The following is a 22,869-nucleotide window of genomic DNA, read 5'->3' on the forward strand; positions in this document are numbered from 1 at the left end:
ACAACTCCCAACCCATCTATTGAACCTATTTCAGTCCTGTCAGTCCATCCATGCACATTCACATTTTAGTTGAGACTTACGGGCTGTTGGTTCTGTCTCCAGAGCGAAATTGAACATACGGCGCAAGCTGTAGGAGGAGCCTGACAGCCTCTGGCCAATCCCCTTCATTGGCACGAAACTCACAGGACGTCGAGTCGCACTCCTCGAAACTGAACTGGTAGTAAGTATTGGAGTCTGAGAAGACAACTCGCTGGTCCACTGGCAAGACAACACAACGTTTTTTAGATGATCATTTTGGCTAATGTTATGTCTGTCACATGAGCAAATGATACCTGACAGGAGGACTCCCAGCTCCAGCAGCACCTGCCAGACGCGCACAGCGGTGGTCCGACACCGCACGTACACACATTGCTCACACAGCCACTGCACCAGCTCCACGCCAACATAACTGCGCCTGTCAAATACACCAATGCGCTTAACCAGCGGTTACGCTTCATCACACACGCTGATCGATCCCTAAGGGGACATACAAACAAAAACACAGTAGAGTCAAGTGTACCGTATGATTCTGGCCAGGTGTATCTTGTCTTTAGCTGGGTACGGCCCATGGGAGAGGAAGCCATTTCGCACGGCACGGCCAGCGCATGGAAAACTCTGGGAGCACGACTGAGAGACAGGATACGATAGGATAGCATGGGATAGAAAGGTTTTCAGTTCAGACACAAAAATAGTCAAGTATAATTAATTCATATATTTGATAAACATTTTTATTTCACAAGTTATAATAAATACATGAAACAATTATTCAATTAAGTAAATAAATGAAATTACAACTTAATCAACCAATTTGAGGGGAGAAACAGAAATTATTTAAATGAAATAAATACATTTTATTAAATACATTTTTAAAAAACTATGTATAATATAATATGTATTCTGTTTAGGATACTGTCATGTTATTACATTGTTATGTTTTTTCTCATTTCAAAAAGCATTAAAAACGTGTTAGTAATCAATTTAAAAACTACTTATTAGGCCTTCATGTGGTTAATCCTGATCGAAATTACATCTTAATCAATTTTAAAGGGGGGGTGGATGAAAATGTATGAAATTAAACACAAAATATATATAAATACATTTAATTAAATAAATGAATAAACAAATAAATTCAATAAATAAATACATTACACCTTAACCAATTTGAGGGAGGGGGGGATTATTAAAGTCATGAAACAAATATTCCAGGTCTCCTATATAAATGATCAGTGCGCCATATGTGTGTATATGTATTCTGTTTAGGATACTGACACATTATCACGTGACTTTGTTATCTTTTTCTAATTTCAAAAAGCATTAAAAACTTTCACCAATTTAATCATATGGTTAACCTTGTTGTAAAGTGGTACCAATTTCCCTTCTTGTTGATTTATTACAAGTAACCCTGTGAATTCCCATGACTAATTTATGTCCTCTTAAATGAACCGTACTTAAAATGTGACATAACACATGGCAAGACAGTTGATCAAGTTTACTACATTCCAACAAAATGACAATGGCAAAAAGAGAGCGAAAAAAAAATGGCCAATGTGGGGCATATATTGAAATTTAGTGAAGATTCTTCATATTGGAGCATTTTGAATTCAGGTTATTATCAGACAGTTACTGCTCAAATTGAACCCTTGGAGAAAACAGGATGTTGATTTTAGCTGTGCACAGCTTGTAGCTGTAAAACAGAATCCCTGATACTGCTTGGCGCAGCAAAGTGATGCCTGGATTCAGTCAAAGTCAAACAGGCAGGCGGGCATCACACGTTGGTCAGCTGCACTGCTACGACGACACAGCTGCTTGTACAACAAATTAGTTGAGTGCGTAGAGATGTGACAAACGGTGACAGTTTAGTGCTTTTGTCAAGCCATGTTTTCATTCTGATTTCCAATCTGCCTAAAACTAAAAAAAACAAAGTACAACTAGGCACACTAAATTTAATAACAAATGGCTAATCAATATTGGGTGCATTTCACGAGTAAAATGAAGACAAATGGCACCGCCTTGAAAAAAAAAAAAAATCACCTTCCCAGGTTATTATGCGTTTGCTGCAATTTGTGAAAACGGCCTAGAATGAGGCCCAAGGTGAAAATCAGCACTGAGCTCATCTGTATCGAGGCTAAACAAACACACTGTCGCCTCATAGCTAGACTCAAAAGATTACATCATCTGCGTGCGCGCGCACAAGCCCTCACCTTATTTACCGTAGGGCCAGCACTTGGTCCGGGGATTGTGTCAGGTGATTGCTGTTGAAAAACAAAACACACACACAGCCGTGAGATTTTGCACACGCACACGTGTAAATACACTGAATAAACACGACTCCAACCTGAGAAAGACCAGTTTTTCAATCCCAAACACATTAGTCACTGTGTGTCCAATTCAATAGCCTCAACAAGCACCTCCTCACTCACCCGTTAACGTGATTCACAGTTTTTGTGTGCGCATGTTGACTATCTGACCTAAAATCTGTGAAATACGACACTATTATTTTCAAACCAATACAAGCAGGCACTGTGACATATTCTTAATAGCTACTACCATCACACAATGTTGTAAACCTTTGCCGTGGGCACACCCAAGCTTCCTCTACTTACCCTACCAGGAAATAGCTCTTAATCTTTATGGATTATTATAGTGGCAACTGAGATTATTGACACACTGAAGTGAAAAGACGGTTATAAAACTGATTAAAATGATAATGATACAATAGAAAGGTTAAAAACTGTCAAATTATTTCAGAGATCACGGAGAGAAAGCGAAAGAGCGAGGTATAACATATTTTAAGTGAATATATTTCACGGCTCAAACGCGAAAGATGCTAATTGCCATTTTTCCAGGTCATACAAGCGGTATTTGATTGACAGTTGGCGGTTGAACTGGGCGTGGCTTCTGTGTGAGACATTATTTCATTTTTTTGGACGACTTTGATCTTTTGTAGGCTATACAAGGGGTTGGCAACCTTAAATGTCAAAAGAGCCATTTTAGGCTAAATACATGTTGTTGTTTTTTTATCTGTCTGGAGCCACATTAACAGTTGAACATTGTGATGAACGAAACAGTGTGTTAGTGTTAGCATAATGTACTGACGGTCCAAGAGCTAATTAGAGCTGCCCCATTAAAAAAAAAAATACATATGAAGTATCACTTTTGGATTCATTTTCTGTTACCTTTTGTCTTCCGAGTTAAGATTATTTTTTTCCCGGACTTTCATACATTTTTTGACTTTTCTGCCTTTCAGTCAAATTTTTTACATTTTTAGCAATTTTATGGACACCTGGTAATTTTCTGCCTCTTTTTATATGGCTATTTTTTACTTTTTTCTGCCGTTTTTGCTATACATTTTCTGGCATTTTTTGGGGCATTTCATGGTAATTTTCTGGATTCTTTCTTGTTTTTTTATTTACATTTATGGTTACTTACTATTTTATTTTCTTAAATCAATTTAGTGGCTCTTTTTTTGCAATTTTGTGAACATTTTATGGTCATTTTAAGTATTTCTTCTTTTGTTTTTGGAAATGTTATAGTTACTTTTTGAGCGTTTTCTTTTCTGTCCGTTTTATTCAATTTTCTGACATTTTTTGGCAATTGCATGGACATTTTATGGTTATTTTTAATCTGCCTTTTGTCTCTTTCTGATATCTTGAAAATTTGGATTTGGATTTTTTTTTATATTTAATCACTCTTTTTATCTAAATCATTTAAAGAACATTTCATCTAAAAATAAGTATAAATATGTAAAAAAAAATATATATATATATATATATATATATATATATTCTTCTTTTTTTTTGATACACTTGGAGTTACAGGAGAGGTTGTCCTTAGCAATTTGTTTAATCATTTAAATTCGGCAGGGTGGTTAACAATATTTTCCATGTCAAATTTAGAAAAAATATGTATTTTCACTTTACAGGGACTTCAATGTAAAGGTTCAAATGTTTAGATACTCTGATATTTAACCTGATTAGTGGCCGATTTATGAATATATGTCACTATGGTCCTAATACACATAATGGTACATTTATTTGAAAAGGAGGTCAACTAAAAAAAAATTATGTTCTATGCACCGCCACTAGTCTAAAATAAACCCAACATTCTGAATAATATTGTTTGTGGTGGAGTATGAATTAAGCGGCAAAATCTACCTGTTTTTATCCATCTCAGATGGCGGCCATTTTGTCACTTGCTGTTGGCAGAAAATTATGTTAAGGGCTCAGGTAATGACCCATCACGGCTCAGCTTGCGAAAGTCACATGACCAAACTCAGAAAACAGGTAAGGCGTGATTGATCGTTACCTGAGCAACTGTGATGATGTCATTTTCAGTTGACAGCAAGTGGCAAAATGGCCGCCACACGAGATTGATTAAAAACGTGTGGGTGCTTGTGTGCTTAATTCAAATTCCACAAACGCAATATTAATCACAACACTGCTTAGAGCATATTATTGTAAATAATATTTTTGTGTGGACTTCCTTTTTAAGACAAATGAAGCTACATAATTATTTCTATTTCAGAGTGGACAACCCATCCAATATACAACTAGCCTCTCGACGTCAGCCCTCATTATTATTCTAGTGCATAGACAGTAAGTTGTCATACGTTGTGGTTTCCCCACCACAGCATAATGTTTGCGGTGGGCAGTATAAGTGAGCTCCAAGAACAGACTGTGGACAGTATAATGCTTTAAATGGCATCATGTTTTAAACATGTCTTGAAACAAGCTTGACATCACGCAGCCTTTTGGCTTCCACGGAGCATATATGCATCGTTTCGTTCATCACAGTAGAATTTCAAATTTAGAACAGCAGCATTCATCTTTATGCAGTTGAAAACGTTATAATTGTATACTTTTACTTGAAATGTAAAAAAGAAAGAGGCGAAACGAAGCGGTTCAGAGATCATCAAATGATGAAACGGCTGAAAAGGTAAGCAATATACTGTAGTGGAAGACGAATGCGCTAAGGGAGAACGAGAAGTACAGTACAGTACCCTTCCACAAAAGTCAATGAATATACATGACACGGATACGGGCGTGACAGATGGAGAGGGAGTGAAATGAGCTGAGGAGGGATCATTTTAATTGTGTTCATTAAAAAGAGAACGCAGAACACGATGGAGACGGGGAAAGTGAGACAGACGGAAGAGAGACAAATGCTCGAGTTAGTACGAAAAGAGACAAGGAAGTCAAAACATCACAACAGTGACTTCACAGCCGTTTCAGCGCTATGACAAGATGAATGGATGCTTCTTTACAATATTTTCTCATACAACTGAGCTATTTTGCACTAACATAAGAACTGCAAATAGCATACTACTGTTGACAACGTGTTCAAAATAGGAATCTAAAAGGAAATTGTACAAAATGTTAAGTTAGACTACAGTGACCTGACATTTTTCACGATAAGAGCCCTCGCTCAGATGATCTTTTTGCTGTGACTTGCGAGCATAAATTTGATATACGAGCGCTGTATGTTGGCAATAAATTGAACAACACTCACTTCAAAACAAGCAGCAGTTGGCAGATAGTGTGAACAATTATTCAAAAAGCAGCTTCAAGGTGTTTAAAGTCTCCCAGTTTAAACTTAATATCAAACGACAACAACAAAAACTACACATTGTATATTCACAACAATCAAAGTTCGCTTATCTTATGCTAACAAATGATGCATGACATCATTGACGGGACTAACAAATAGCGGGTTTGTGGCTTAAATACACTTTAAGCAAAGGTTATTTTAACACAAACATTGAATTACAAATAGACAATACTGTATAACATTTTCTTTATACTCTACAAAAAACAACTAATATTACTATAGCTGACTGAGTTGCGTACAGTTGCTGTGAAACTCTTCTTCATGCGTCTACATGCCCGTTAGACTGCCCCCAAGTGGCCAAGTCAGGTACACAAGGAGGCGCAATGAATTAATCACGGGGCAAAAAAATATTTTCTTTATTATTAATGATAATATTAAAAGTATAATATTATATAATGCAACTTTCATTATTAAAAAAAAAAAAAATTCAGTTGTTTTTTTAGGAGAGAAACCTTTGACCTACAAATAAAAGTAAAAATTGGAATAAATTGTCTTAATATCATCTGGACACATAAATCACCACTAGATTAACAGCAAGTCTGCTGTCTCCTTTCGTTAACTTTAAAACGCATAACGGTTGCCCCCGCCCGCATAGCAGTGGTGATGGGACTGACGATGAAATGGAGCACAGCAGACCGAGTGACTCTCACATCCTCCCTGCCTCGCTCCTTCATCCTCGCACTATTTTATCTCTCCATCTCTTTGTCTCCTGTCTCGTGAGCACCGATCGTTCCCAAAGTCTGCTTTTCTCCTCAGTCATCTCCCAAACTCACTACTGGGTGACTCATTTGTACAGTACTGCACACTCAGGTCTTTGTGTGTTGGTGCTTTGATTTTTTTCTCCCCAAAAACACATGCCTCCATCACAGGGGTGCCCATTTGTTGTCAGCGGAGAAGAGAGATGAGGGCTATAAAGCGAGAGCACATGCTGACACGCTTATCTGTGGCGATGACTTCAAAGTGTGTCTGGGCGAGCGAAAAAAAAAAGAAAAGAAAAGAGCGCGGCAGCAGAGCGTGAGGTCATTATCTGCGAGGAATGGATTGCTCTCAGATTGGATTGCAAACAACGCGGGCGTTCACACTGCCGTTGACTCCTTGACAGATCGGTCGCACACAAGGAAATCAAAATGGAGAGCGTCGATGAATAATGAACACACAATGGGGAACGTTGCTAACGAAGCCATACCTTGTCCGTTAGGTTTAGGGGTCGACTACATTAGTCAGGATTGTAAAATAAGCAAATATTTGTAGGTGAGGTGACGATGAGGGCTTTACGTGGGGAAAAAAACGTTAAAGAACAAACGATAAGAAGCAAAGTTAGTTCAATTTGTTTCAACACAAAGAGTGCAAATAATTGGTTGAGCTATAGCACAAACGATCACAACTACAACTACACACAAGGCAAATTAGCCAGCTGCCCAACTAGTACTGGACACTTTATTAGGTACACCAACAACAGCACAGTTCTGTAAATTGTCACAGCGTTCTTTGACAAATAAAGTTTTTGTGAGTAAACATAGTTGTTGTCTGTGCATTTCTAGACATAAACTAGCGATGAAGCTCCACTTCTGGCTGCTAATATGAATTTCATTAAGGCTAGCGGCGAGCGGGGTTAGCCTCAACTCATTAGCTTTCGGCTGACGACAAACTTGTCAAGCTAGCTTCCACTGCGCATGTGTGAGCAGACTGAGCACTACTTTACTGGAGTGTACTGGCAGAACTATGCCACGTCTGCGCCTTTGTTATATTGTCAAACATTACCTACCAAGACATTTTGCTCATTTTCAACCTGTTTGAGCATTTTGTTATTATTTTTTCTAATATCCGGAACAGTCAGTGTTACAGGCGTAACGAACGAGTGTTCAGTGATGGGGAAAGGGACGTCTGCTGACCCCGTGATCCGACATTGGATATGCGGGAAGAAAATGGATGGATGGATGCGAATTGCACATACGTGACTTACTCCCACCTCTCCAAATGAGCAGCTTCATTTGGTGTGCAGCGTGACTTTCCTTTCATCAAACCTTCATCTGGGGAAGCTTCCTCATGGGATAACATGAAAGGCATTGAGAAAGTTTGAACTTTCCCACATGCTTGGCACAGCGGTTGTTTCTGAAAAAAGCTCACATCCATATGCTAATGTATTTTTCCATACATACTTTATGGCCGCTATTTTTATGAATATGTATATGTAAATATCTCTGTATATTTAATGATTCTTTTGAGTCTATGAATGTCAGAAGTTTTTGACCCAAGCTCGCTCATCTGTAAAGTTGGACAGCAAGTTAGTTGACCGGGGAGATGCGGAAGGCAAGTCACACACAAAACTGATTGTTTACACACAAGCAACAAGCTACTACCTTTCAACCCTTTGATCTCTATCATCCCTTTGAACCAAGAAACGTCATAGTCCAACCCCTTCCTTAAAAGGTACAGGTAGATGATGAATGTCTAACCCTTGTGGGTCACCACATGACAATTAGTGATGCTTATGTACAAATCAATATTTCTGATGCCGAAGAATTACAGTCCTGCTGCCGTGTAAAATAATGAACATGCCGCTAAATCGTTCGTAGGGATTACTTTTGTCACTGAAACAACACGGCGGAATCAGAATGTGACGACACAAGCAAAAACATTTTTTTTTTTAAACATCTGGGCAGCTAACTAGCGCGCAACACCAGTTTTTGTTTATGTAATAATTTGCATTCTAAAAACACATTTTGACCTCTAATGTGAACGGAATGCGTATATGAGGTGACACTCATTTGCGAAAAAGAAAAGAAAAAAAGCCACGTGGTGCAGTGTTTACCAAGTAAATACAGTCCCATGTGTTGGTTCTGATACCATTTCAAAGCTTTTGTGCCCAGTAACATATTCTTTTGGCCACTATTTTCTGCTCCTGTGATTGTCATTGCTTTTCACCTTTTGAGTACATTTTTTCATTGATTTTATGGCCATGGTTTCCTCTTTTTTGTTTTTCACTTTCGGCCTAAAGTTTTCATTTCAGCGCATTTATTTACAGTTAGCCGTTCATTGTCTCAATTCAATAACATTACAATCCGCAACGACTAACTGTGAATATGTGGGGTGACCTGTATTCAAATACACACAGTTGCCTCCAAAAGTATTGGAAATGCACAATTAGCTTTCATTTTATGATATTTAAATCTAGATGTGTCAAACAACTCAGGTGAGAGCACCTTTTGACACATGCTCATGGTCATTTACGCCAGCGAGGATAAGCGGAAAATGAATGAATGAATGGTTAGCTTTCTTCTATGAAGCTCCAACAATAAAGAGCAACCCTGACCTGACAATATTTAACCAATACAGTATAAACATCAGAACACATTCAATGTGATTGCCCATTATAATAGAAACAACTGCAGAGAATTTGAGCAACTTTTTTTGTTCTATGAGTCAAAAAGTTAAGAAGCCACTATCAGTTACTTGTGAAAATGATCTATCCTAGAACAATACTACAATGAATCACCTTAGGTCAATGGAGCAAAGATAGCGACCATTATAAAATAATAATCTACTGAGGTTGCGCCTGCAGCAAGATAGTGATTATTTTAGCTCGTCATTTTAACTGGCTCTTAATGATGGATGCATTTAGTGTTTTTTCCACACTGGCTCGGCGATGAATTCATTGACAGTTTAATTTAATCTACGCGCACGTGCTACACGCATGATCATTAGTGCAACCGTGTGTGTGCAGTATAACCTGAGGGTGGTTGCCTTGACTACCGGAGTGTGAAGGTATGGTGTTTTAACCACCAGCAACTCGAGCAATTATGGACGAACAAGTGTGCCCCTGCGACAGTCACGCTTGGGACAAGTCGTGACGTGTGTACGAAAGCAGCCTCAGCCTTGCTTAATTTAAAAATAATCCAACAGTTTGAACGAGCAGCATCAAACGCGGAAGGAGATCCATTCAACTGAGATACTCACGCTCTTCTTCCGCAGGTGCAGCCCGTGTTTAAGTAGACCCGGCAGGTCCCGGATTTTGTGCTTGAGCTGAGCTTGGTCCCGCGCGCTCCGGTTCCAGCGCAAGCCCGCGAGCAGGCCGTCCTCTGCGGGCTCCGAGTCGTCCATGACTGCCGCCCGTACGTACGCGAGCGGCGGTGTCCTCGAGTGGCTCCTCAACAGGCGCACCGTCGCCGGCGCCAGTTCGCCATTTCCCTCCCAACCCCTTCTCGGTTTCGTCCTTCCTGCTTTCCGCCGGTCACGGGGCAGCGACGTGCATCTGCAACGTTATGGGTCGCGCGCGCGTTTAACGAACGACTTCACTTGTTCCGCAGCACGGCACACCTCAGGTTAGCAAGCAGCGTGACGAGGCGTGCGCGTGATTGTGATGAGGGGGTGGGGGATGGAGACGGTGGGGGTCACTTTTCATCATTCATTTGGACGTCATTGCCTAATTTATATTATTTACCTCTTTGCATTAATAACATTTTTGTTCTTATTTTTGGGGAAGGGGCACTCAATAAGTTCACCGTAAATATTGTTCTTTTATGTATCTTTTCATGTTTACTTTGCTGTGTTCTTTCATGATTACTTTCTTTCAAGTTTTCAAGTTCACCCTTGAAAAACAACTCGGTCTCAGGTTTTTTTTTCTGGTTTAAATAAAGTTGGTGTTTGTTTTGTTTTTACAAGGTTTTGGCTGATTGTTCAACCTAGGGGCCATATTGACAATTCTGCGCTTACGTCACAAGTCAAAATGGCGGTCAACTCAGTGAAACGAAGCGCTCTGCTCATTGAAAAGCATTGGACTTTGGATCAATTGGAATTTGGTTTGTGAGGGTTCTTTTTTTTATTTCAAAATGTGTCGTTTGATTTCTATAACAGTCTGCCTGGTTTGTATGCTACCAATGCTAATCACAGGCCGTTTGTTTACATCGTGTAAGGAAGCATTTGAATTGCGAAAATATATGCCCGGATGTTCTGAATTGTCAATAGACATACATACTTAAAGGACATGCCCCACTGCAATATGATTGGCTATTGGATATCAGACAATATAAACTATGAAATATGTGTCTCATTTGTACAAAATAAAAACAAGGTTGTGAGAGTAATGGGATTCAAAATGATGCCATACATCATATTGTAGAGAATAATGCGTGCTTGAGTATTGTTATATGGTCCCTCTACATTAGTTTCTGCACTGCTGTGTTGAGACAACTTAATTTAAAAACTCATCCACTGCTCAATTTAAACTTAGAAAACTCTTTAGTTGCTTTCGCAGTCTGCTTTGGGTCATTGTCCATCTGCACTGTGAAGCGCCAAACATTGAGTTCTGAAGCATTTGGCTGAAAATGAGCGGATGATATTGCCTGACACACTTCAGAATTCATCATGCTGCATTTGTCAACAGTCACATCATCAATAAATACAAGAGAACCAGTTCCATTGTCAGCCTATTATTTGATGTTGTCAGCTCCAAATATGATTTGTGGCTAATCGTGTTGTCTTTTGCCAACCTGAAAACCACAAGCCTGTGGCGTAAAAAGAGAAAAGAAAAAAAGATCCATCTAAGATGAAAAAACACAAACAGGTTAAGTGTATTTTTCCAACAGTTGTTTTCATTAGCTACTTAGCATTTTTAGTTTGTCATCTTACTTTGTTTGGACTACATAAAAACAAATCAATAATAGCGCTTGGTTAAAAAAAAAATTGTTTCATTGTGCCAAGTTAACAAAAAGGGTATTGTAGCTTACATAATTTACAGTAAAAGTTTATTTTTACACTTGTACTTAACTACCTTCCAGTCTGTAATTATTTACTTTTACCAGATGTTTTTCATTTTTGTACTCAACTATCTATACTTTTACTTAAATATAGTGTGAGCACCTTTCCATAGGTAAACAAAGCTAGCCTTATCTGTGTGTGTGCGTGTTTGGGGGGCTGCTATACATTCCAGTTTAACCTGAAGCAGACGGCAGGTGAGTTGAAATATGAGATGGTTGTTTGGTGTATCAGACACAGTGGCTCCACGTCTTTTAAAGGCGACATATTGTGCATTTTGTTTTCTCACAATTTTAACGTTTTCCTGGGTGGCTTGGTGAAGTAGTGGTTAGTGCGTCTACCTCACAGTTTTGATGTCCTGAAGAAGCAGGGCCTCGAGCTGACGCGGCGCCAGAACCAAAGCCTCAAGATGTTATTAAGACGAACTGGTTCTGCATCAATTTGCCACCATGGAGGTTGAAGGACACCAGAAACAAGGGGGAGAACCAGAGAAAACAAAATTAGAGTCGAGGTCAGTTGTAAAAAAGGTAAAGTCGTCGATATAGACCCAGATCGGAGCATGCTAGCAAGGCGTGTGTTTGGACAGGCTTTGATGAAGGTGACGCTCGTTCTGGGACCGAGCCGCAGAATGAGGTGGAAATACTGAACATTTAATTGAAGACATCAAGTGAACATGGTTGAAAGAGAATTTTTTTTCAACTGAAGATTTCTAAAGGAAGTTGATCTTGCCACTGCGGATGACATGACAAGCTGTGCAGAGTTCATCTCCAGTGCACTTGGATAACTCGGCTGTCAGCTCAACTTTTCTCGACTGTATTGGCTAATTTAGGTTATTTTCAAATCTGTTCAAAAAAAGGTTACGCACAAAATGCATAATAAGACAAGACCAATCAAGTAAAGGTTCATTCATTTCTTTGAACAAAACACAACATTTTCACAGGCCTCCTTATGTTGTCTTTACTAAATTGCTGAGAAGAAAAAACAAGAAAAGGGAATTACAACCCCCCCCCCCCCCCCCCCCCGTCTGACTGTGGAGAATGCTGAAATAAACTGCTTGGTGGGCCCGAGGGATTCCACTTACACCCGCCACTGGTACTTGTGCATACAGAGCAGCAGATGCACACACAGCAAATAAACCTGATAATATGGCATGTTGAATAGATGATCCCAGCATAATATCTGCAGGTTGCACATAGGAGCAAAAGCGAGGATGGATTACTGTGTGAAGGAGAAGGAGGGGATGGGGAACATCGGGAACATGAGGGACAAGCAGGGAGACAGTGTGAAGCAATTACCATAGGAGTTGGTAAAGCCTTTCATCCCCAAACTGTCACGACGCACACACAAATACGGTATGTATGCAGTCCCATCATTTTTTGCTCCTCCCCCAAGCTTGTGTCCTGCATACAAACTCCGCATCTGCACACACACATGGTCAGACCTCAGACGTCTTCCTTTATCACACACTACTCAGAAAACGCTCTTCAAACAAATGCAGTCCTGATTAAATATTGAAGAGTGCCCGCCTGAGCTTAACTGAGCCAAGATACGATTGCTCTTATGGATTTCAACATCCACAGATGAGGAATAGGACAGAGTGAGCTAAAAGTAGTAGGCCAGGAAAAAAAAAAGAAGAAAAAAAAGAATGCAGCGGTGCCTTGAGATTCAAGTTTTATCCGTTGTGTGACCCCATTCTTAGCAAAAAAGAAAATAGTATTTGAAATCATATTTTCCCATTGAAATTAAAATAAATGCCAATAATCTGATTGAGCCTTCCACAAAAAAGCAAAGCATGAAATCGGCCAACAAGCAGTTCATATCTTGAAAAACCTGGAAACTGGGACACTTAGAATTGGTTGAGGATTTGACCCATCGCATTGGGTCAAGATGATAACACAAGTAATCAATAATAATGATAATGATCGATAAGATAATCAATTCTAAAAATATTAGTGACAGCCCTTAAAACAACCGAGCATTTTTTACTTTCTATAACTCCCTTTTAGTAAACTGCCTCCATGTCATTTTTCCATTATAACTCCCTACTCATCCCTAACTTTATTTAACTAACTTAAAATAACAAATAATAATGATAAATAATAAACTAATGTATAAATGTATTAACTTAATTGTGTGTTCCCTGCGGATACTGGGTTCATTTAAGTCTCTAAATTGTTCATAGAATATGAGCGTGAATACTTATTTGTCTGTATTTTCCCTTCGATTAGCTGCCATTATAAGTGGGCACTACCTCGCTTCTTGCAAAGCCAGCTAGGAAATAGCTGACCTCTTGAAGTCAAGCGGTAGAAAAGGGTTGCAAGGCTGCTCTCTTGAGTACACTGCTTCAACACTGCCATCTAGCGTTATCAACAGTACACTGCAGACTACAGTCACGCAGCATGCCGTTAAATGCAGATTGATGCTGGTCAGCAGCTCAGCAGGTGAGCGGACAAGCGACCACTAGAGGGCGACCCAACTACACGGCGATGCCTTTTAATGTGTTCTTTAGGCACAGCAAACATAAAACGGGCACAAGTGTATTTCATAAAGCTTATCAGAGGGTGGATGTACAGATAACATAACAATAATCTCAGACATGTATTCTTTACGATTGGTTTTATTTTAGACTTATTTGAATGGCCCCAAGTAAATATGTGTATATTACTGCCCCCAAGCGGCCAAGGTGCGCATGAGTGTACGTTTGAGAGTGCAATTTTTTTGGTAGAAAATAATTACACATAAAAACTTTGAAATTGCATTATTTGCTATCATACCACTTTGACGGCCCACTATAGCATTCATGCGCCTAAACTTCATTTCATTTATCCATCCATTATCATCTCTCATTGGTCATATCTACAAGGGCGTACAAAACCAAACGTTTCTGATGCAAACATACACCGGTGACATTTGACATACAATTTTCCTGAGAGCACAATGAAACTATTTTATGAAACCAAAAATGAGCCACACTTCCCTTTTGGTATTTTTCACTGATGAAAGGCTAAAATGAGGAACAGTCATGTTGAGACTGTGTCAAATGGCAATTTCGGCCTGGGAGACAATGAGGTGACGACACACGACTTCACTAGAAATATGAGAGGAAATGGAAAGCAATGATGAAGAGGAAAGGAAAGCCTGGCCTGATGTCAGAAGCTTGACGACGCTCATGATGCAACTTGTACAGCAGCTCTTCAAACGCACTAAACCACAAAACGGTTAAACTCGTTAAACATATGTCTAGCTTTCAAATTTCCTGTTCTTGATTGTCCTACATTTTCGATTTCCAGAATTGAGGAAATTAATAAAATGGCTAGTCGCATAAATGAAAATAATGAAACACGAATACGTAAACCCGTTCTTACAACATCCTCAAGACCGCAAATCCAATGTCAACACTGGAAGTTTTCATTTTACTCTCACTGGAGTTTCGCTAATCGATGAGTTAACTTTAGCAAAAATAGTCAGACGTGACATGAAATAGTCTCGTGTTGAAATATTCGATACAGGTAACTGCAAACGTTTTACACCAAGTACCACCTCATCAATTCATTCAAGTACAGTGGCTTCCTTTTTAAGTCCCAAGTATCAAAAGTTTGGCCATTATCAGTGACTAAACTCCGAGGGGAAAATATTACTTCACCATTCACAATAATAAAAGTCATTAAAGAATCCATCATACTTACTATTATTCATTTCATAATTTTTTTCTTAAAATAACTATTATGGCTTTAATACAACTGCATTATCGTAAGTTTGTGATAGATTTTTATCGCCTCTGTTCATTTAAATCATGTAAAATTGTATGTATTATTTATTAAAACTGTTATTTTCACATACATAATTTTGTTTATTTTAATTTTTTTATTTTATTTGATTGGTTAAACGTAAATGCATTTCAGTTAAATATAACAGAACTGTGCTTGAAAAAAAAAGTGTTGTACTCATAAAGTAATATAATGTAACATACTGAATAAAAAATAATAATAATAATAATTTGTTTACTTCACAAGTTATGATGGCAGAAAACGAGGTTACCAAAACGCCTGAAACGGAGAGTGCTGGTGGTGGTATGCATTGTGAGCAGCAAGTGTGGCCTTGCCAAATAGAGTATTTATAATATTGGCAGAATTACAGTAAATGGTGCCAAGATCAAATTTTGCTTAAGGAACTTTGGCTGGCTTTGCAGCTAAATTCCAATAATACGGTCTACACAAAGGTAACTGTAAACTGTCTTTTGAATGACATTGATAATGTAACAAAATGTCATCACATCATCAATACTGATCCATGATTTTTAAAACCATGACTGTCGTCCAGCTCCAAAGTATTTTAAGCATCTGATTCATAGATGTGCTAATGTATGAATAACTATAAAGCAAATGAGGTCAAAAATATACTGAATGGACATACGGGGTTAGGGAGGGGCCAAAACAAAAGTTACAATATCAGTCACACAAATGGATAATTGAAGCAGGAAGCTATTAGGAAATTCCTGCAGTCAAAAGAGTATATAATGGCGGCACCATGTGAAGACAAGACAAGTTCCACGAGCCCAACTGGAGCCCAAGAGGAATCTCGACCCGGCCAGCGACGCAAAACATGCCTTCACAAATGTGTAAGTCTTGCAGTGGTGACCGTTTCCTGTTTTTTGTTCCTCTTTTGCCATCCATTCATACTTTTTCATGCGGCCACACAGACGCACAAATTCTTGCTGTGGGTTTGCTGGCCTTTCTGGTACTGCGTGCCACCGCAGCTCCTCTTACAGAAGCACCCACGGCCTTTCCATCAGGCGGCAGCTCAAGTGAGGAAGAAAGTGAGCCCTCCAATCTGTTGAGCTCTTTCGACATTTGGGACTCGATCCTGGCTTCCGCTAAAGAGCACCAAAAAGCTGTAAGTGGAACTTCAAAAGTCTCTTCATTGTCATATTCTGTTCCGTCTGTAATACTTCATTTTCTTGTGGCCAATTCTGATTTCAGTTTGAAGATGAATTCCAAAACAGTGTTGAGTTTCAATTACTGGAGGACAACAAAGTACCACAACTTCCACCAAACTGCCCCAGATCCAACTTCAGCAAGGTAAGAACCAGAAGTGGAAACGCTGTACTTTATGGCTAGTATTAAAAAATATATATAAAATACTTCTAGTAAAAGTAAAAACATAATGGCTTTGGAATGTATAAAAGTTTTTTTTTTAAACATTAAAAAAATTACTTACAGTCGATTATATATTTTGATTTCTATGTGACTTCATTTAGTAATTTTCACTTTCCATACAGTATGTCACCTTGTTGAATTGCTAGCTAGCATTGTCTTGGCTTTTATGTTATGTGGGTTATCTAAATGCTATTTGTTTTCAAAAGTAGGTTATCAAATTAAAAAGTTATCAAGAAATACATATTCAAGCAAGTAAAAAACAGACAGTGGTGCCTCTGTTCAAATATCCGCTGTTTCTATCGATGCTAACAGCTAAAACCGTTTGCTAGCATTAAGCTAAGTGCACTTTCCTAAAGCAAAGCTACGTGATTGTTTCGAACACAACAACCTAGAGTGCTCTTTGTTTAATGTTTATTTTGACAGTAGACTTCAACCGGGAGTGGCATTAAACAGCTTGAAGCGTTTTTGTTGTCGTTGAATAGTTCAATATTTGCCAAAAAGATGCTTAGTGTGAAGCTGAAATGAATTTACTGCCACCGTTCTGTATATACAGCTTGTATCAGTTTGTCCATGCAAGTCAAAGCAACAAAAACGAACTAAAAAAATAAATAAATAAAAGAAAGAAAGAAAGTAAGAAGGGCCTACTTCTCACCACAGTCCATGAATGATTGATTGGCTTACGTTAATTTTTGTCTTCCTTCCAGGAGGCGTGCCTCCACAGGCTGGCCCACGGTCTGTCCATTTACACGAGTCTTCTGAAGCACGTTGAGAAGGACTATCCCGACAGTAGAATTCTGTCCGAGGCCAAACAGTACACTGCAATCGTGCTCTGGAATATCAAACAAAAGGTACGTTGGTAATGTGCTGCCCAACAATTTAGGGATAGGAATTAAGGCAATTTCGTGATTCTGATGTTATCAATTGTTTTGGGTTAAATAATAAAAATAACACAAATGCACGTCTAAAGGGGTTTTTGTTTAGGTTACCAGAGTGACTTCTTGCTAGTCTAATAGCATAATTGCCAAAGAAGCGTTCCTGCGGATTGCACTGAATAAATTAATCTTAAAAACAAGGCCTTAATAGGGTAGATGCCACGGACTCCAGACTTCCGGGTTTCACACATCAGCGTCGTTTCCGGCCACTGATGGCCGCGTTCCAACACTCGCACGACCACCTCTGCAACCCTTGTATTAAATCATGCTATCAAGTCTTAAATGTTTTTAACACAAATAAAGTACGATTTTATGGTTGTATATACACTCAGATCTAGAGAGAGAGAAGGGGGGACAGAATAAACAAATCAGTGATGTGGTTTATGTACTGTAAGCCCTTTTGAACATCTTGTCATAATATTAACAAACACCAATATACTCGATGAAAAGTTTTCTTTTTTTTCTTGACTCTTACATGTAAATTCTCAGTCATCAATGCCATGGTGATCTGCAAAAGTTGAATTGAGGCAACTGGACTTTATGTTTGTTGTTTTTCATTCAAAATTAGGCTAACGATACTGTATGTTAAGTGTTAGCATTCAAGCTAATTTCCTTTAACATGGTTCCCAATTACCATAGGGCACAATGTAAAATCCTTTCTATCTACCTTTGTGTTTTAGCTGATATGTTGCGCTAAGCTAGCTCTTAATTGCCCCTAGGGGATAAATAAAGTTATATTGAATTGAATTGAATACCACCTGTTAGCATTCTACAGTCGTTCAAAATTGCACCAATGGATCATTTTCCTTTTTTTTCTCTCCCGCCTCTATAAGTAGGCTTGACTGGGAAAATAATTAATAAATGTTTTAGAATGTAAAAAAAAAATGCTTGAGGTGCATATAACCCTTTCACAGACAGTTAGCACGCCTGTTCCAAATTTTCACAGAAATTTCTCAAATTCTATGATGTCTATGATGTTTTTCTTTATAATACATAATTTGACAGTGTATTTTTTATTTTTTTTCTGTTCTGCAGATGAAAAAGCCAGAAGAGGTGACAGGCTTGAGCAACAGCCAGGAAGAGAGCTTGCTGGGATCATTGGACAATCCAGATGTTTTTCACAGAAAAATGACGGCGCACAGCATCCTGCGGCAGCTCTACATCTTCATGGTTGACGGCAAGAGGGCGCTGAGCCGGAAGGACAGACGGAGGGGAAGACCCGAGGTCGCCATCGATAATATGTTGTAGTAGTCACATCCGCAGTTGAGGCCGGCGCGGTAAAATTGGGCGAAACATGAAAAGCAAATTATGGGAAGTTGTCGTAGCTGCAGTGAGATGTCGTAATCCATTGACGGAGTGATGATGTATTTATCCGTTTTTGAATGACGCACTGAAAAGTTTTTGGGGGGGTTATTTATTTTTTGGAAAAAATATTTATTGCTCACACAAAATCCAATTGTTGTGGGTCTAATACCGTATTTATTATTTAAAGACAGAATGTTCATATTTAATTAGCTTTTATACTTGAAGGCAATGTAACTATATTTATATATTTATTTCAGGAGATTGTCTTTACTGAATGTATTTTGTAAACATGAATAAAATGTATTTGCCTATTTATGAATCAAGCTGTTTAAAATAAAACTTTGGCTGAAGTCTAATGACTGCAACGTATTCCCACTCACTCTGATTAACACTCGGTAAGACCTCCAATGTGATTTGATTATTATTTTTTTTGTCATATCACACATATTTTATGGTAACGGGTGAGTCTCAAATTAGAATATTGTACATACGTATAGTTACAGACATTTTTAACAGGTGAATATTTTCAACATGGCCAACCAATACCTACATAAATCTGATATTAAAAATCAGTGATGGTTTCTTACGTTCTTTTTTTAAGAGTGACATCAATCATGACATTTTTCACTTCATGTGTTGTGAATCTTTACAAGAATTGCCCTTTTCAAAACACGTTTTCCATGATATTCAAACATATTGAGATCTATTTGTATATAGTATATTTTAATCTTCAAAATAAATAAGGGCACTTGTGGAATCTATTGTCAGACATTTATTGACACGAATGGAATACAGGGCAAACCTAAGTCCAGACAATGTCATAACAACAAATAAATAGCTGTGACCAAAGCCTCATATTTTAAAAAGGACAACATTGAATTATGAATTTCAGAGCAGAATGTGTAAAAAATAAATGTTCAGTATAAGGTGGCTGTCGTGGTCTTCAGGAGGGGGTTGTTGATGTGGACATTGTCCTTTTTCAACCCCAAAGTAGACTGAAAAGAAGCAAAAACAAATCGGATGGTGATGCATACTTTTTCATTGTTGCTTTTCGATTTAATATGTGATTATTTTTCACAGGTTCTCTTCTCATGTATTTTTAAACAAACAATACATTCATCTGCATTACAATAAACCGTATCAGATTTACTATATGAAAATGTTTAGGTCTTATAGGTCATGCTTATGCTCAAATTAAGGCAAGTGAGCCATGAATTCATATGAAAAGGCTGTTGACTTGAGAAAAATACATTGACTTGCAGTCACTACGACATTGTCACAAAATGCAACCAAATGTGTCGTAAAATGTCAAATTACGTAATACAATTCTGAAGCCCTGGCCTTATATATAAGTAAACATAACATATACATTTATACAAAAAATAAAGCCTACCCAACTAGGGATGGGAATCAGTTAATTTGTGTAAACTATAAAATAACACTTGTTGTAGTCATCAATGGTTTAGAACTATGCTCCATCATACTTAAAGGTGTTTCTATATTAGGGGTGGGAATCTTTGAATGTCTCACGATTCTATTCGATTCCGATTTTTGGGTCTGTGATTCGATTCAGAATCGATTTTCGATTAAGAATGATTTTTTATTAAGAATGATTTTTGATTCAAAATGATTTGATTGACAATGATTTTTGCTTCAATCTATAGATGTGCAAGGAATCGTAATCATCTACTCCAGTCTGACTCTCTAATGCTAATTAGCGCGCTACTCGCGGCACTTTTATCACTCAAAAGAACGGCTCCACGCTGCAAAAAAAACAACTTTTATTGGAATACCTTGATCGTGACTTTTTCCTTTTGCTCTCTAATGTGGCTACAACTTAACAGTGTATTAGACCGTGTGGAACCACACTGCCCCTAAGTGGCCAAATCGGGTACAACATGAACAGCGATCCAAATAAAGGCACACACAGACAAAGGCAAGGCAGTATATATATATTTTTTTTATAAAATCGATTTTGGGACATTTAAAATCGATTCTGAATCATACTACATGAGAATTGATTTTTTGGCACACCCCTACTACCCACTGACCGTAATGAAACATTTCTTTTTGGTCCCCCCCCCCCCCCCCCCCACCCCACACCCCAAACCGCAGCCTTCACAATTTGAAAATGATATCATACTACATTGCAATGTCATTTGAATCCATCTGTTCGGTCCTAATACACACACTCATTCACACTCCCCAGGAGACACACATACACAAACGCACACAAGAGAAAACGCTGACACAACAACTGCCGATGACGCAGGTCAGTACTGACACTTTTCACGAGAACTATGCCCATAATTACATTTCTGTGGTATTTTTCCACACGCATGTATTGCAACATCAGGCACGTAACCCCTTGATACTATTTTATCTGACCTCACGAAATGGCAAATGACTGGCAGTTTGGCAGTCGTTTGATGAGAATAAAGACTCGTCTCACTCAGAAGAAATGGTATAATAGCAACTACAGTATGTTTTTAAAATGCAATAAATGTCATCGATAAGATTGGGCTTGATTTTAATTCTGGATCCCAACCCCAGCACCCCCCCCCTCAATTAAAAAAAAGTATATATTTAACAATCCTGTTATTCCACAGATTATTTTTGTACAGTTCATAACTATTTTGTTCTGCCTCCCGTTTATTTTGGGTGTAACTTTAATGCTGACCACAAGATGGCGGCACACCGCATATTTGACTAAAGAAGAAGATTGAAAACAAGAAGTTTTTTCTTAAGATTACTGAACGTCCAACCTGCGTTTAAAGCCTACAGAAAGTAACTGCTGTAGGTTCACTATATAATGTACATCTTTCAGCATTTTTTATATATATATTGTGAAATTATGAGTTTGTTAGTTTTGGAAAAAAGTATTTGCTTACTGTAAACACAGTACACTGTTGTGCAATAATTTTGTCTTATTCATTGCTCTTTCCCTCTTAATATGTTAAATAAGTTCGTTTCTACTGATTTAAAATTGTGTTTATATATCCTAAGTGGAGTTTAAACCCACAACCCCCTCATTTAATTTATTCAAGTCATACCCCAGGACTGAGGGTTCCGGCATTCCCGGATCTGCTCCTCGTTTGAAGCCTGTTACATGAAATAAAACAAAAAGAACAATATTAGAACAAAAAGCACTGAGCGGGAACACGACATATACATTCCAATTGAAAAACTTAAAACACATTTTATTTGTGCACGGAGACAGCATCAGTCAGATTAGAAAATAATGAATGATGAAGCAGACATTTTCTCTCATCCTGCCGTTCAGTGGTATAGTTATTACCAGAAGACACCGCAGTTGTGAAACCATTCACAAATTTGCATCTCGAGTTGTACAAATGAGGGGAAAGGCCAGGTGGGATTGGTGTGAACCAAGTGTTGACTTCCTTATCGGTGTTTCCGATGTGAGTCATGTGACATTTGGAAATTTTTCGACCGGATAACGCTTCACAACTTGAACGTTTGAACTCCCCAGTTCCGAGTCCATGTGCCAAAAAGCACACGTTTTACATCTAACAAAACTTCTCATTTTTGTTTTTACACCAAAGAAGAGCCAATTACAGTAGTCATCACGCTGGTCAGCACGCTAATGCTAGCTGTCTGGCTAACATGAGACCAGCGTGTTTTATAACAGCGAACTTCACGCCTTCATACTGACCCAAGTACAGCACTGTAGGAATAAAACCCCATCGGATGGCGAATTGTCCGCACTGGAACAGTTGCTGCAGCCGCTGCTTGGTCTGTTGACTTATTTTTGCCATGTTTTGTTTGCAAGTTCAGCAGCGAGAGCGCCGGTACGTGATATGAAGGACACGGAAGTGGAAATGCGCCATCACAGGGGGGAAACGTTTAGCTTTGTGTCGCCATCTTGTGGCTGGAAGACGAAACTGCTTGTTTTTACTGTACACGTGCTTCTGTACAGTATTTGTGTCCAAATGTCACATTTGTGCCAATAGATGGGAAAGTGTATGGAAAATATAACTGTTTATAAGGTGCTTATAAAAATGCACAATGGGGAGCGTAGCTAAATTATTAACTCTTGAAATGTGCCTGCAACAACC

The 22,869-nt window shown here is 38.5% G+C and overlaps 3 protein-coding genes across 4 annotated transcripts in view; 1 reads left to right on the plus strand and 2 right to left on the minus strand.

Annotated features, from left to right (window-relative positions):
• The window catches only part of rapgef5a (Rap guanine nucleotide exchange factor (GEF) 5a), a 40,200-nt gene extending 27,373 nt beyond the window's left edge, over positions 1 to 12,827 (minus strand). The window contains exons 1-7 of one of the 2 annotated variants that reach the window (XM_086062818.1): positions 12,696 to 12,827; positions 11,742 to 11,831; positions 9,604 to 9,898; positions 2,241 to 2,291; positions 560 to 666; positions 333 to 454; positions 81 to 258 (exon numbers count right to left, since the gene is read on the minus strand). In XM_086062818.1, the coding sequence (XP_085918944.1) occupies positions 81 to 258; positions 333 to 454; positions 560 to 666; positions 2,241 to 2,291; positions 9,604 to 9,747 (602 nt within the window). In that variant the 5' untranslated portion in view covers positions 9,748 to 9,898; positions 11,742 to 11,831; positions 12,696 to 12,827. Of the gene's footprint in view, positions 1 to 80; positions 259 to 332; positions 455 to 559; positions 667 to 2,240; positions 2,292 to 9,603; positions 10,003 to 11,741; positions 11,832 to 12,695 lie in introns of those variants that run through there. The other variant, XM_086062817.1, reaches the window with a different exon arrangement.
• Positions 12,828 to 15,987: 3,160 nt separating this feature from the next.
• il6 (interleukin 6 (interferon, beta 2)) lies at positions 15,988 to 18,884 on the plus strand. The gene is made up of 5 exons (XM_086062819.1): positions 15,988 to 16,018; positions 16,100 to 16,293; positions 16,380 to 16,478; positions 17,261 to 17,404; positions 18,524 to 18,884. Exons 1-5 carry the CDS (start codon positions 16,003 to 16,005, stop codon positions 18,734 to 18,736), a joined length of 666 nt encoding a protein of 221 aa, XP_085918945.1. The 5' UTR covers positions 15,988 to 16,002; the 3' UTR covers positions 18,737 to 18,884.
• A 666-nt stretch (positions 18,885 to 19,550) lies between these two features.
• On the minus strand, positions 19,551 to 22,633 carry tomm7 (translocase of outer mitochondrial membrane 7 homolog (yeast)). Its single transcript, XM_086062924.1, has 3 exons — positions 22,467 to 22,633; positions 21,847 to 21,895; positions 19,551 to 19,788 (listed from the first exon to the last, which is right to left on the minus strand). Exons 1-3 carry the CDS (start codon positions 22,567 to 22,569, stop codon positions 19,773 to 19,775), a joined length of 168 nt encoding a protein of 55 aa, XP_085919050.1. The 5' UTR covers positions 22,570 to 22,633; the 3' UTR covers positions 19,551 to 19,772.
• Positions 22,634 to 22,869: the final 236 nt, after the last annotated feature.

The sequence above is a fragment of the Leptonotus elevatus genome, chromosome 19, assembly GCF_054856555.1.
Source record: "Leptonotus elevatus isolate MCC_2025b chromosome 19, RoL_Lele_1.0, whole genome shotgun sequence".
Classification (NCBI taxonomy): Eukaryota; Metazoa; Chordata; class Actinopteri; order Syngnathiformes; family Syngnathidae; genus Leptonotus; species Leptonotus elevatus.